Source organism: Perognathus longimembris, chromosome 13 (assembly GCF_023159225.1).
Source record: "Perognathus longimembris pacificus isolate PPM17 chromosome 13, ASM2315922v1, whole genome shotgun sequence".
NCBI classification, from domain to species: domain Eukaryota; kingdom Metazoa; phylum Chordata; class Mammalia; order Rodentia; family Heteromyidae; genus Perognathus; species Perognathus longimembris.
The window spans coordinates 17,066,046-17,080,549 of NC_063173.1; the positions used below are offsets into that span (position 1 = coordinate 17,066,046).

General features: G+C 43.1%; 1 protein-coding gene across 2 annotated transcripts in view; it reads right to left on the reverse strand.

The window, feature by feature from the left end:
* The window catches only part of Scube2 (signal peptide, CUB domain and EGF like domain containing 2), a 72,184-nt gene that overhangs the window by 11,638 nt on the left and 46,042 nt on the right, over positions 1 to 14,504 (reverse strand). For both annotated transcript variants that reach the window (XM_048360840.1, XM_048360841.1), the window contains one exon: positions 863 to 1,033. In XM_048360840.1, the coding sequence (XP_048216797.1) occupies positions 863 to 1,033 (171 nt within the window). The remainder of the gene's footprint in view (positions 1 to 862; positions 1,034 to 14,504) is intronic.

Below are 14,504 nucleotides of genomic sequence, written 5' to 3' on the forward strand. Positions count from 1 at the left end.
CACCCACTTAATAAGTAAACAGAAACAGCCCACATTATCAACAGAATGGCTTCCAAATTAGCATTGCAGAAGAGATCATTAGAAACGCTTCAGAGGAGGCACTAGTGTAAACAAAATAACCAGAAGGATAGATTTGTTTTAGATAAAAGAGCTCTGAATTTGAGACCAAAGCTGGAAAAAAAAAATCACTTACTTTCTCTGTTTGATGTTTTCAGAGTCCCTATAGATTGAGAGATCATTCAGGTTTAATTTGTACATATTTAAAGCAAAGAAAGCATGAAGTCGTTAGCCTTCTCTGCTATTATATCCTTCCTTCCTTCCTTCCTTCCTTCCTTCCTTTTTCCTCTCTCTCTCTCTCTCTCTCTCTCTCTCTCTCTCTCTCTCTCTCTCTCTCTCTCTCTCTCTCTCTCTCTCATGCCAGCCCAGAGGCTTGTTGAATTCAGGGCCTCATGCTCTCTCTTGGCTTTTCTCCTCAAGGCTGGTATTCTACCATTTGAGCCACTCCTCTACTTCTGGCCATTTGCTGCTTAATTGGAGAGAAATATCCATTATGATTTGTCTTCCTGGGCGGGCTCCGAACTGTGGTTCTGAGATTTCTGCTTCCTGAGTAGCTATGATTACAGGCATGAGCCACCAGCGCCCTGCTCTATCCTATATTTATTGCACAGCATGAACATCAGCCCAGCATGTCCGGTGCTGATCTAGGCACTGGAAAACCAAAGATAAACCCAGCATGGTTGCTATCTGTAGGAAGCCCAAGATGTAGTGTGCATCATCCAGTGTCCCTGAGCTGCCACCATGTCTTAGCTTCAACAAGAGCAGTGCAGACGAGAAGCGTAAGCAGCGGCGACAGCATCCTTACCTCCACAGTCAGAAACATTCCAAGCTTCTGAGATCTTCAGAGCCCCAGGATTTTCTGGTCTTGGACAAGGTTCACAAGTGAGTTGTCCTTCCTCATTATGGAAGGTTCCATTTGGACATAAAATACAGCGTTCTTGTGCTCCATCATTGTATGTCCCAGGCCTGCAACTGACTAGCCAAAGGAGGGACAATCTGGTCAGTGCAGGGGCAATGGCCGAGGAAGGATAATCTGAGTGTGAAGGGAAATAGATGGTTTGGACACACGTTCCCCATGCAAACCCTCTGTATATGGTCTAGTCCGCACTGTCTCTTGGTTCCTGATTGCTATCACCCCAGCTCAAGGCATTTACAGATGTCTTTCCCCGTGCCACGAGCTCTCTGGGGGAGGGATCATAGGGTTCTAATTATTTTGTAGCAGAAGTGTTCAATGGTTGAAGTGATTGTTTTTAAATCCCCGAATCACCCTATTATACAGGACTATCAGAGAACTATAAAGATGAAAGCCACTCATTGAACATAAGCTTAGTGCTAGAAAAACAGAGAAGAGACTGTTATTAGTTCTGGCTGGCAGCACCCCTAAGGCTTCCTACAAGAGCAAAGGAAAGGAAAGAAGGTTGAGAATAGTTTGCAAAAGTTCTTTTTTTTTTTTTTTTGGCAGTCCTGGGGCTTGAACTCAGGGCCTGAGCACTGTCCCTGGCTTCTTTTTTCTCAAGTCTAGCACTCTGCCACTTGAGCCACAGCGCCACTTCTGGCCATTTTCTGTGTATGTGGTGCTGGGGAACTGAACCCAGGGCTTCATGTATACGAGGCAAGCACTCTTGCCACTAGGCCGTATCCCCAGCCCTGCAAAAGTTCTTGAATGAAAGGTATTTGGATTTTATTCTGCAGGTGAAGGTGCCACTGAGCTGGGCGCTGGTGGCTCACGCCTGCAAGCCTAGCTACTCAGGAGGCTGAGACCTGAGAATTGCACTTCAAAGCCAGCCCAAGCAGGAAAGTCCACAAGACTTTTCATTCCAATTAACCACCAAAAAGCAGGAAACGGAACTATGGCTCAAAAAAATAAGCTTAGGGACAGAGCCCAGGTCCTGAGTTCAAGTCCCAAGACTGGAACAAAAAGCAACAGTAACACTGTCCATGTGTCTCCATATTTATATAAAATTATATATATATAATAAGATATGGAAACAAGAGATCTCTCTTTTTTAATGTTTATTTTTTGATGATTCTGTCTTCTTTCTTTTATGTATGATGTATTCAAGTGTCTATCTTCAGGGGGAGGGTACAGAACTGGAGCGAACTGTAGGAGATGGGAGGGAGAGACGGGAAAAGAGGGAACAAAAGACACTGTAGGAAAGGAAATGTACTCATTACTTGTGTAATTGTAATCCCTCTGTATATCATCTTTATAATAACAATAAATTAATTATAAAAAATTGACTTAAAAAGGCAACAACAAAAACATCTTATTTGTAATAAAATTTCTTTTTTTTTTTTTTTTTTGGCCAGTCCTGGGCCTTGGACTCAGGGCCTGAGCACTGTCCCTGGCTTCTTCCCGCTCAAGGCTAGCACTCTGCCACTTGAGCCACAGCGCCGCTTCTGGCCGTTTTCTGTATATGTGGTGCTGGGGAATCGAACCTAGGGCCTCATGTATCTGAGGCAGGCACTCTTGCCACTAGGCTATATCCCCAGACCCTGTAATAAAATTTCTTACAAAGAGCAAATCTGTCTAAATGTCTCCTGAAAGAAGAAATAGACCATTAACAAACTGTGCTTCTGGTTGCATTTCCGATGTCATTAGTAAAACAGAATTTATACTTTATTTTAGGGTGTGAGCAAGAAGTAAATGTATTGACTTTGGCCTCAGAACAGCCGACACTTGCTGAGCGCTTACAATGTAGCAGCCACTGTGCCAAAAGCTTTACCTGCATCATTTCATCTGATCCTTGACCTAGCCATAAGGAGCGGGGGTGATGCTGTTAGCTCCATTTTACAGAAATAGACATTTAGGGAAGTTAAAGAATTTGGTCAAGGCCTGACTGCTGATTTGTGAAACATACTGATGGTAAGATCAAGAGCTTTGAGTTTAAAATGGGAGAAAAGGTTATGTAAGCAAAGTGCAGACTAAAGCACAATTCAAGGCTTTGTCAAGGATTCTCCCTGGGGTTAGAAGAACTTGACTGGAACAAACATACTCTCTTTCATAATTAGCTGCCAAGAAAAGAGGGAAGAACCCACATTATAAAGGTGGCTGCCATATCTCTCACAATGTCTATAAGGGAGATCCTTTTTAATGCTATCCTACAAATGCAATTTGCATATGAAATCTTAAGGTGAAACGCTGCCAAGTTGTCTATCATCAGTAATAAAAAATGTGTTTTCAGTTGGGGTGGGCATTGGGAAAAATGTGTTTTTGCTATTCACTCTGTAGTCTTTTGAAAATGAGGTGTTTTGAGGGGCTCAAAATGAAGAAATGCCATGATTCGAATATTTCTACAAGTAAGTCACTCAGCCAGCTCTCTGAGCTAATGTCTAAATTGCATTGCTTTTCTGCATTATTTGGATTTTCGTCTTCTACTTTTCTATTAGCATAAACTGTACAAAGGGGTTTCATTGTGATATTTCCATGCATGCATACATTACTTTGATCAAATTCATTCCCTCTATGTTACTCTTTCCTACTTCCTCCCTCTCCTTTTAAAGTTTTTAGTATGCTTCATCATACTATTTTTATCTATATATCTACTACTATGCTATTCATAGCCCCACAGTCACCTTTTCCTTTTCCCTTAGATTTTCTTTTATAATATCCATGTATCATTTTATACAATTTTCTAATTTTTCCAATTAAATTATTTAAAGTGGGAAACAATACTCAAACGAGGAGGATATATATTGGTCTATGGCAGACAGAATTATTTCCTCTAAATACAGCCCTGTGGATAATGGTTTCTATTCTGCTTCCAGCCCCTATCCCGTGAAAAAGTCAGGCTGAATTATGTACTAAGAAGTCATGACATGTCATGCTGTTTCACCTGTCCATCCCAGTGCCTATAATTACTCGCTAAAAGAAAATAACAACTCCTTTATGGCTCTCATGGGCCAAGCTGTCATAATACTCATTCATCTAAACGGAAATTCTTTCCATATGGTGACTGTGACTCCAGGAAGCCCAGGAATCCTAACACAGAGGCAGATCATGGGGACCTCCACTTGGCTCCTCCGGCAGAAGAGGCCTCCCCTCCCTGGTGACAAGCCCAGACCCAAGGATCCGCAGGGCTTGGGACTGCGATTGGTGTTGCTTCTCCTTGGAACTATTTAAACCCTGCAAAGCCTTTTCAAGAGTCCATTTTGAGAGGCTTCACAATATCCCACATCTGCTGCAATTTCTTAAGTGATCAAAGGGCTGAAAATGCCCCTCCGACTGCCCTGTGCACCGTTCATTTTCCCCCACAGTGAAAAGCCTGCTTCACATAAACCACCTCATAGTGTCCGTCACAATCTCCATTTTCCTTCCAGAGAGAAAGACCTATGGAAATAATTCATGCCAAGCACTTTCCAAAAATGCATTTGTTTCTTTCGCAAGATAAAAACGAGCTGAACACTAAAAACCAACTCTGAATATCATGAAGAGATGTCTGGAAAACAGTCCTTTGCAAATGTTCTGGAGGATCTGGCCTCAATCACACGTTCCAGTTGCTTTTCTCTTCTTGAGCAGCCAGCTTGTGCTGCTGCCCCAGACAAAGGAGGCAATTGCCCCCAGAATGCTTCACTATCACAGCGGAGCTTTTGTGCATCTGCAGTGACCATTAAAATCCCATTCTCAAATCCTGCACAGCTGTTTTTGCCTTCTCTTTAAAAAAAAATACAAGAAAGCTTTTCTAATGCAAAAGGGAGAAACCAGCAGGGACCAGGATTAATGGTGACAAAGAGACCTAAAGGCTTGCCCTCTTTTCAGCACTGTGGCCTTTGAGTATTCCAGGCTATGGACAAACTCTATGGTCTCTCTGTGGCTAAGATGGTGAGCCTAATAAAAGGGGTCACTCTGGAGCATTATCACTGTTATCTTAAGAATTGTGCCTTGACTTCTGAAGGAGAGCCATCAGCGGCCCCTGCGGATTCCCAGGGTGTCCTGTGGCTGTTGCTTTGTCAGCTCAGAGGACACAGAGTCCCAGGACGGCTGTGGCCCCAGGATCCTGATCTGAGCCCTCTTTAAATGAGTGCCCTCAGAAAACAGGGGACAGCATCTCCTTAGACTGAGAGGTTGCTTTTTCATTGTTGCCCAGGGTTTTGGTGTGTGCTCAGGTTTGCTATTCACAGACGTGCTTATCATTGGGGTAGAGAAAGGAGCCCCATTTGACACTTTTCCTGGCCCTGTTTCCAAATGTGAGTGATGTTGTCTTCATGCCAAAGGGTTAACTGGGGCTCAAATACCAAGGGCCTTTGTGCCCTCAATTTCAATATTTCTCTAAAAATTTGTGCTTTGCCTTCTGGCCTTCTGTTCATCTTCTCCAAGTTCCTTGGGATTTTGCCTATTGTTCCTGTGAAGATTCATTCATTCCTTCATTCAAGCACTATTATTGTTCTTGTGGAGAATATGAGCCAAAGATGGGCAAGCACACCAACACATAGTAGAATGTCCAAAAGTAGTGTGATAGAGAAAATAGGGTAGCGGGACAAAGTGATGGCTTGTATGCATGTTGGTTCAGAAGAGTGACTACAAAAGGCCCCTCTGGTCAGAAACCAGCACAGAATGAGGGAAACAGCCCCACATCAGGTCTGTGTCACAGGAACATGGCAAAAGGTGATGCGAAATGCATTTTTAAAAAGCAAGGAAGGGCCAGCTTGTGCAGGTTCTAGAAAGCTACAGTGAAGAAAGGCCTTGTTAAGTGTTGGAACTTAGGAGATCTGAGGATCATGCTTTGAAACCAGTCCAGGAAAGAAAGTGTGTGACTCGAATCTCCATGAAACTACCCCAAAAGCCAAAGTGGAACTGTGGTTTCAAGTGACTGAGTGCTAGCTTTGAGCACAGCACACAGGCCCAGAGTTCAAGCCACAGGACTGTCCCCCCAAAAAACAAGTGTTAGAGGTGCTAAATGAGGGAGCAATGCAATATGATCTGTGATTCTAGGGGACCTAGCTGCTGTGGGAAAGGGACGAGGGCAGACGAGAGGAAGGACTTTCAGAGCCTGTCACAACAGACAGGCACAGAAGGAAAAGATGCTGGTGGATTAGGTGAGAAACGTGGTGAAGGAGCTGTCAAGAAGATGCCAGGGTGCTCAGCCATTCAACGAGCTTTCATGCTCAAGGCCACCCTCACTCATCTTTCATATCCTTTCTTGCTCTCTCATCTCTCCTTCCTCCCCTCCTTCCTTCCTTTCCTCCTTCCATCTCTTCTTTATTCTTTTCTCCTTTCCCTCTTCCTCTCCCTTCCTTCCTTCCTTCCTTCCTTCCTTCCTTCCTTCCTTCCTTCCTTCCTTCCTTCCTTCCTTCCTTCTTTCTTTCCTTCCAATGTGTAGAACAAGAAATTATATCCAATTTTCTGGCTACTTCAAAGCGCTTCTTTTTCCTAGATTTTTACACTTTCTGTCTGCTTTGTATGCCCAACTGCAAATCCACATGCCTAATACCTATTGATTGTTGTTCCAAGGCTCTGCTCAACTATTTCCTCCTTATAGGAGCCTGCTTTTATTATTAATTAATGTACTTATTTATTGTCAAAGTGAAGTACAGAGAGATAACAGTTTCATATCTAAGGCAGTGAGTACATTTTTTATCAAACGTGTTACCTCCTCCCTCATTTTTCTTCCACCTTCCCCCCTCCCCTAATTTCTTCCTCCCCCACCCCCATTTGTGCATTTGGTCAGTATATTGTCTTGAAAGTATTGCTGTTGCATTGGTTCGCCTTTTACCCTTTGTCTCTCCATTTTGATGTTCCCCTTCCCTTCCCTAGTTCCAATAAACAAACATATTTACAATTAAAAAAAAAAAAGATGCCGGGGGGCTGGGGATATGGCCTAGTGGCAAGAGTGCTTGCCTTGTATACATGAGGCCCTGGGTTTGATTCCCCAGCACCACATATACAGAAAACGGCCAGAAGTGGCGCTGTGGCTCAAGTGGCAGAGTGCTAGCCTTGAGCAAAAAGAAGCCACGGACAGTGCTCAGGCCCTGAGTTCAAGGCCCAGGACTGGCAAAAAAAAAAAAAAAGAAGATGCCAGGATTTGGGCGGAAGCAAACAGAGGTATCTTGTACTGAAAGGAGAAGACAAGAGGGGAGGTCTCCCTGGGAGGAAGGACAAAGGCAAAAATAGTGAGTTTGAGATACTTGTTGGTCATCCAAATTCACTGCTGTGTGGAGGAGGCCTCTGAGATAGAACAGTGTACACTCGGGAGTTCAGACGGTGGCTATCTGTGTGTATACATTCTTACATCTACAGGTATTCACTTCTGCCTAGTTAAACAGGAGCCGCACGAAGCCCCACTGGTAAGAATATGGTCACTCGTTCTACTTCTCTACCAGTCAAGGAACATGTGTGGGGATGAAAGATCTCCAAGCACAGAGAAGGTCTGGCATCCTACAATCCTGGGGGGGTGGTGGTGGTGTGTGTGTGTGTGTGTGTGTGTGTGTGTGTGTGAGATGATCCTGAATAAAACACTTCCACCAAAGGTTGCACCAGCAGTGTAAATAAGCACGTGGGAAAAGCACATCATAAGAAAGAACCTGGCTGATCTCAAACATGAGATCCTCTTGCTGCAGCCTACTAAGTGCTGGGATTACAGGTATGCACCACCACGATTGGTTTAAAATCATTTTTCAAGTCCTCATTGCTTTTGGAGTTTTTACCTTGAGATAATAGATGTACTTTGTGTATGTGTGTGCACATGCATGTGTGTGTATGTGTGTGTGTGCTTAAGGTTTTAACTTAGAACCTTGAACTCTCTCACATGGCTTCTGTGCTCAACGCTAGTGTTCTACCACTTGAGCCATACATCTACTTCTGACATTTTGCTGGTTATTGGAGATAAAAATCTTACGGATTTTTCTGCCCAGACTAGCTTCAAACTGCAATCACACGGGCTGGGGATATAGCCTAGTGGCAAGAGTGCCTGCCTCGGATACACGAGGCCCTAGGTTCGATTCCCCAGCACCACATATACAGAAAACGGCCAGAAGCGGCGCTGTGGCTCAAGTGGCAGAGTGCTAGCCTTGAGCGGGAAGAAGCCAGGGACAGTGCTCAGGCCCTGAGTCCAAGGCCCAGGACTGGCCAAAAAAAAAAAAAAAACAAACTGCAATCACAGCCTCTGGAGTAGCTCAGATTACAAGCTTGAACCACCAGTGTCCGGCTATTTCTGACTTCATTCTTTATAAAGAGCGCCTGTTACCCTAGCTAGCTCCAGGTAACAATCTCTGGTTTCCTCCCTGCTCCATGGCTCAGCTCTAGCATCCTTAGTTGTGTGTCCTTCCTATGCTCGCCCCCCACTCCCATTCCTCATCCCCATGGCACATGTCCCCGAGCTCCTCACCTTCTCTTATTTGTATTATTTCTAGAACTTTCCATTAGTCCCCCTGCTTCAGGTTCCTCCTGTCTCAGCTCTTCACAGCCTGCCATGGGATTTACCTTTCTTCCATGGTTTTTGGCTGCCTTCACTTCCTGACTCGATTCCCTGCACTCCTCTCCATTTCTTTGACTCCATCTTCAGCTCTCTTTCTGTATTTGAGATTTCATTTTTCTCAGGCTTCCAGAGCCTTTCTCTTTTTTTTCTTCTTCTACTTCTTCTATAAATCTCTTCTGATTATTTCTTCCCCAGTGATCACATTCATCTCACCATTCAATCAACCCATTGGCTTTTTCTCAGTGCCTTTCTCTTGCATATGAAACAGGGTGGGAAGGCAGGGGGAAGGATCAGAGGCCAAGGCTTCTGAGCTTACTTCAACATGCCCTTCATTGTACGCCCTGATCCACATTACCTAAAGGCTGCTTATCTGCCTCCTCCATGTTTCTCTGACCCACTGCCTCCTGTCCACTCCCACTAGGGGCTTCATGGTGTCAATGTCCCTATGTGACACTCTCAAAAGCCCCTCCCCTCACCATCGGTCTTTCTTGTTTCCTTTGGGAAGTCATCTCTGACCTGCCCTACAACTTCAGAGATGGGTTCTTATTTACCCAGGGCAGGGCTGGGATGTAGCTCAGTGGCAAAGTGCTTGCCTAGCAAGTACAACGTCCTCGGTTTGATCCCCAGTACCAAAAACAAAACAACAATAAAGAAAAACAACAAAAGACAAACAATACCCAGGGCTCCTCAGTACCCACCAGAGCTGGCCCACGGAGGGCTTTCCATCTGAGTGCAGGGTATAAGAAAGACCCCAGGAAAAGTGAGAATATATGCACATCTCACAGGAGAGGTAAGATTATACTCAAATTGAGAGTTAGAATGAGACTCTTGAGTCAGATCTGGATTCAAATTCTGCCTCTCATTTAATTCCTGGGTAACACTGGGAATGCTTACTTTCCCATGCCTTAGATTCCTTTATCTGCAGGAAGACATATGTGAAAGGTATGAAAAATGAATAAGATACTAATACTAAGGTACTTAGGATAGTGTTGAAGTACTCAATACACGTCGATATTTTACTCAATTACGTTTTGCTGTAGTGCTGAGAGAGTATCTCACTATGTAGACTAGGTGGGCCTCAAACTCAGCCTCCTACCCCAGCCTCTCAACTGTGTTGGAAGTATAGACCTGTACCACCACATACAACTTTTGTTATTTCGTTATTTAGTTGTTGTTTGTGTTGGGCTTTCTTTGTACATGATAAGCAGGTAATGTGCATTAAGCTATATTCTCAACCCTTCGATTATGTTGTTGTTGGTTTATGTATGTTGTTGTTAGTTTAAACTCAAAGCCTCTCACTTGTTGGTAGGTACTCGACCACTGAGCAATGTCTCTATTTCTTTTTTGAATGGGTTATTTTCGTTTTTGTTTTTTGCCAGTCCTGAGGCTTAAACTCAGGGCCTGAGCACTGTCCCTGGCTTCTTTTTGCTCAAGGCTAGCACTCTACCTCTTGAGCCACAGTGCTACTTCTGGCTTTTTCTGTGTATGTGGTGCTGAAGAATCGAACTCGGGGCTTCATGCATGCGAGGCAAGCACTCTAACACTAAGCCACATTCCTAGCCCTGAATTGGTTATTTATAAGATAGGGGCTCCCGTCCTGCTTAGACGCACCTGAGCTGTGATCTGCCTATTTTAGGCTTCCAGTTGTAGCTAGGATAACAGGTGTATGCCACCTCACCTAGCTGTTTGTTGAGATAAGATCTTTTGAATTGTTCTGCCAAAGCTGACCTCAAACTGTGATCCCACAACCTCAAGCTCTTAAGTAGCTAGAATTTCAGGCATGAGTCATCTGTGCCCCGCTTCTTAAATCATATTTTAAATAATTTCTATTGTTTTTATTAGCCTACATTAATTATACAGAGGAAATTTCATTTTATATTCCTTTTTTTCTTTTTGTCAGTCCTGGGTTTCAAACTCAGGTCCTGAACACTGTCCCTGAGCTTCTTTTGCTCAAGGCTAGCACTCTACCACTTGAGCCACAGCACCACTTCCAGCTTTTTCTCTTTATGTGGTACTGAGGAACTGAACCCAGGCCTTCATGCATGTTAAGCAAGCACTCTACCAAGCCACATTCCCAGCCCTCATTGTTATATTTCTACACATTCTTATAAACAGATTCCTAATGAAATGGATGAGCTACTCAGTCTATGTAATATGTATTACACTTAGAGATAGCTTATTACTCAGTGTGTGATAAATATATATTTGAATTTATGGACTAGTTTTGGTCTATACAGCCAATAAAGAGTTCATCATTTCCTTAAAAAAGAAAATTTTCTCCTGTTTGAGTCCATCTACTTTCTCAATTTTGGAAGAGCAAGAATAGAGTGCCCAGCTCATTCCTCTCTCCCGCCCTCTGCATTTGCTGTCCTCTCTCATCATGGAACTCCCACCGCCATCAGGGCTTCGCCAAGCCAGTTCTTCCTCACCCACCCAACCCACTCACCAGCTCCTGCCCTTCCAGCCCTCTCAGCTTTATTATCGTCACAGCACATAAGCCTTTGAAATTATTTCTTTGACTTTTGTGTGTGTGTACCTGCACTGTGGCTTAAACTCAAGGCCTGGGCACTATCTCTTAGCTTTTTTGCTCAAGGCTGGCATTGGAGCCACAGCTTCACTTCTGGCTTTTTGCTGAGTCTCCTGGACTTTCCTGCTCAGGGTGGCTTCAAACTGTGATCTTCAGATCTCAGTAGCCTGAGTAGCTAGGATCATCGGGATGAGCCATCAGCCCCTGACTTTTTTTTTTTTTTTACTTTTAAATTTCCATCTCCACCTCCCTGTAATTCAGTGTGATAATAAAAATAAAAAATAAAAATAATAAATTTCCATCTCCCTGTTAAAATGAGAACTTCATAAGCACAGGCCCCCCTGTTCATTATGTTCCCACAGCTTCTTCTGAAGCACATGGAGGAGACAGAATGGTAGTTCGATCAATCCTGGTTGGATTTGTTTTCCAAAGTTGGTATTATTGTTAAAAATGGAACTAAACTTCCTAGCCCAGGCACTAAAAATACTTCTACCAATTTGCCAGTTATGTGGCTTGTATTTAAAAAAAAAACTCTCAGCAAGTTTTAAGAATATAAAAATAGATATGCTATCAAGTAGGATATATGTAAGTGCATATACATCTCTCTATATTTTTTGAGACAGGGTCTTACCATGTATCCCAGGCTAGCCCCAAACTTGCAATCCTCACGTATCAACCTCCTAAGTATTGGGATTACTAGCATGAGCTATCATTATTTCTTAAGTAATTTGTCCTTTAGCCTGATATTGTGAATGTATAGCTAGAAATCTATGTCATAGCTAATTATGCTTTAGCTATGAAGGATTTCCAAGTGCTGTGGAGTTTAAGGAAATTGTTCCTTATAAAATAGAATAGCATTTTCCCCCATCTTGCTAAAAAATCCATCACAGATGGTACAAAGGTCCCTTGAAGAACAGGCTGTTCTCAAATGCCAAATTAATTAGATTGTATTATATACAAATGACAATAAGAAAGTTCTCAGTTTGATCAGAAGTAATTTTTTTATAAAATTTGAAACTAGTGAAACATGTCTTGTCTAGGGTAGTGGGGCTAATGGGAGAAGGGGCGAACAAATGGAAGGAAGGAGGGGGGGTGAATACAGTCATCATAATGACAAGCATAAAATGAGAGACTTGAAAGAGGTTGGGATGGGAAAGGTGGGGGGATGATGGAACAGGTAAGAGCAAGATGCCCTTACACATAAGTTGATGTGTTAAATTGAAACCTCCTTGTACAAATTATCTGAACAAAAAGTAATCTGGGACTTTAGTTTTTTTATTTTTATTCATTTTTTGGCACTGGTCTAGGGCTGAGGAATAGCAAAAGATGGAGAGTCTTTTGCTCAAGGCTAGCACCCCACCACCTAAAATAGCTCCATTTCTGGGTTTTTGGTAGTTTTAGGGGAGATAAGAGTCTCATAGACTTTCCTGCCTGGGCTGGCTTTGCACCACAATCCTCAGATCTCAGCCTCCTGTGTATCTATGATTACAGGCGTGTGCTATTGGGTACCCAGCTACATTTTATTTTTAGTGATGTTAGAAAGACAAATAATGCAATGGGAAAATGGAGACTATGGATACTTTCAGAAGAAATCCAAATGACTACAGAACTAAGACAACATGCTAAGTCTTACTGGTAATTAAAAGAAAGCAGGCTGAAATCATTTCTTTTTAACTTTTGCTTCCCCATTTTACAAAATTTCCAAGGATCTAAATGACAAATAATTCATATTAGCAAGATGTGGGTCAATAAGCAGTGAAATATGATGTTGGGGAATACACACTGATATTGGTTTTTGAAAGATAATTTGGCAGTATCTTAATGTTTTGCATAGAAATGTTCTTTGTCCCAACAATTATACTTCTTTAAATCTAGCCTTTATACATAGTGGCATGTACACAAAAAGGATATTCACAAATACCCTGTTTATAATAGAAAAATAAGGAATAACTTCAATTTGAGTAATAGAGGTAAGTCTAACATAGACAGATGTCTTAAAAATACAGATATACAACGTAACTCAGTGGTAGAGCACTTATTCAGTATGTGCAAAGCTCTTGGTTTGATCTCCAGCACCACAAAAAAGGGGGAGTAAGCCCTCAAAAACCACAGAGTGGGACAGGCCAATGGCTCATGCCTGTAACCCTAACTACTCAGTAGGCTGAGATCTGAGAATCACAGTTCAAAGGCAGCCTGGATAGGAAAGTCTGTGAGTCTCTTATCTCCAATAAAACACCAAAAAGCCAGACATAGAGCTGTGACTCAAAGTGGTAGGGTGCTAGCCTTGAGTGAAAAAGCTCAGGGACAGTGTCCAGGTCCTGAGCTCAAGGCTCACAACAGACGAGAGAGAGACAGAGACAGAGACAGAGACAGAGAGACACACAGAGACACACAGAAAGAAAGACAGACAGAGACAGAGAGGAGAAAGAGAAAGGCTAGAAAAAGAAGAGAGAAAAAAGGAAAGAAAGAAAAAGAAAGGCAGGAAGGAGAGAGAAAGAAAGAAGGAGGGAGAAAAAATGAGAGAAAGAGAAAAGGGAAAGAGAACAAGAGAAAGAAAGGCAGGCAGAAAGAGAGAGAGAGAGAAGGAAGGAAGGAGGGCAGGAGAGCAGGCAGGCAGGTAGATCTCCCCTGTTAGCCTGATGCCATCTGTGATATATCACATATATCACACAACACTAAGAAGTAACTAAACATAATACACGAACATATTTAAATTAGGTTAAGATATTTTTCAAATAGATGTACCTCTATTTTCCACATAGTAGCCAGTTGTTCTTTTCCCAACCTAAGTCAGAACCCTGTTGCTCCTCCACTGGCTTCTTTTCTCCAAGGGGAGTCCAGTCCTCACTGCCTATTCCCTGAGTGATCTGGGTGTCTGCTACTGCTCTATGTCCTGCTCCCCCTCCTCCCTCAGCCCTCATTACCCTGGGCTTCCTTCCAACCTTCCAATACCTCTGGGCTGGGAATATGGCCTAGTGATAAAGTGCTTGCCTTGTAGACATGCAGCCCTGGGTTCGATTCCTCAGCACCACATCTATAGAAAAAGCCAGAAGTGGCACTGTGGCTCAAGTAGTAGCATGCTAGCCTGGAGCAAAAAGAAGCCAGGGACAATGCCCCAGGCCCTGAGTTCAAGCCCCAGGACTGGCAAAAAAAAAAAAAAAAATCAATACCTCTGGGATTTTACTTGCTGTGGTCTTTGCCTGGAACTCTCTTCCCTCATGGCTTGGTCCTCTTTCCTTGACACTTTGCGATGAGGCATTTCCTAACCACCAGGGGCATCCCTTCCTCTCAGCCTTCACCTTGCCTGGGGACTTTCTAGTCCACTCTGCAGACTTGTCCTCCCATGCTTGTTACTCTCTACCAATGATATGTGTTCTTACTTCCAGGCTAGCTACCTTCTTTCCTCCTGAAGAATTAAAAGCTCTGCAAAGGCTAAGATTGCTTGTTTTTCTTTTCATTTTATTTATTTTTATATGCGCACTGAAAGAGATGTGAAGCTGGGTGCC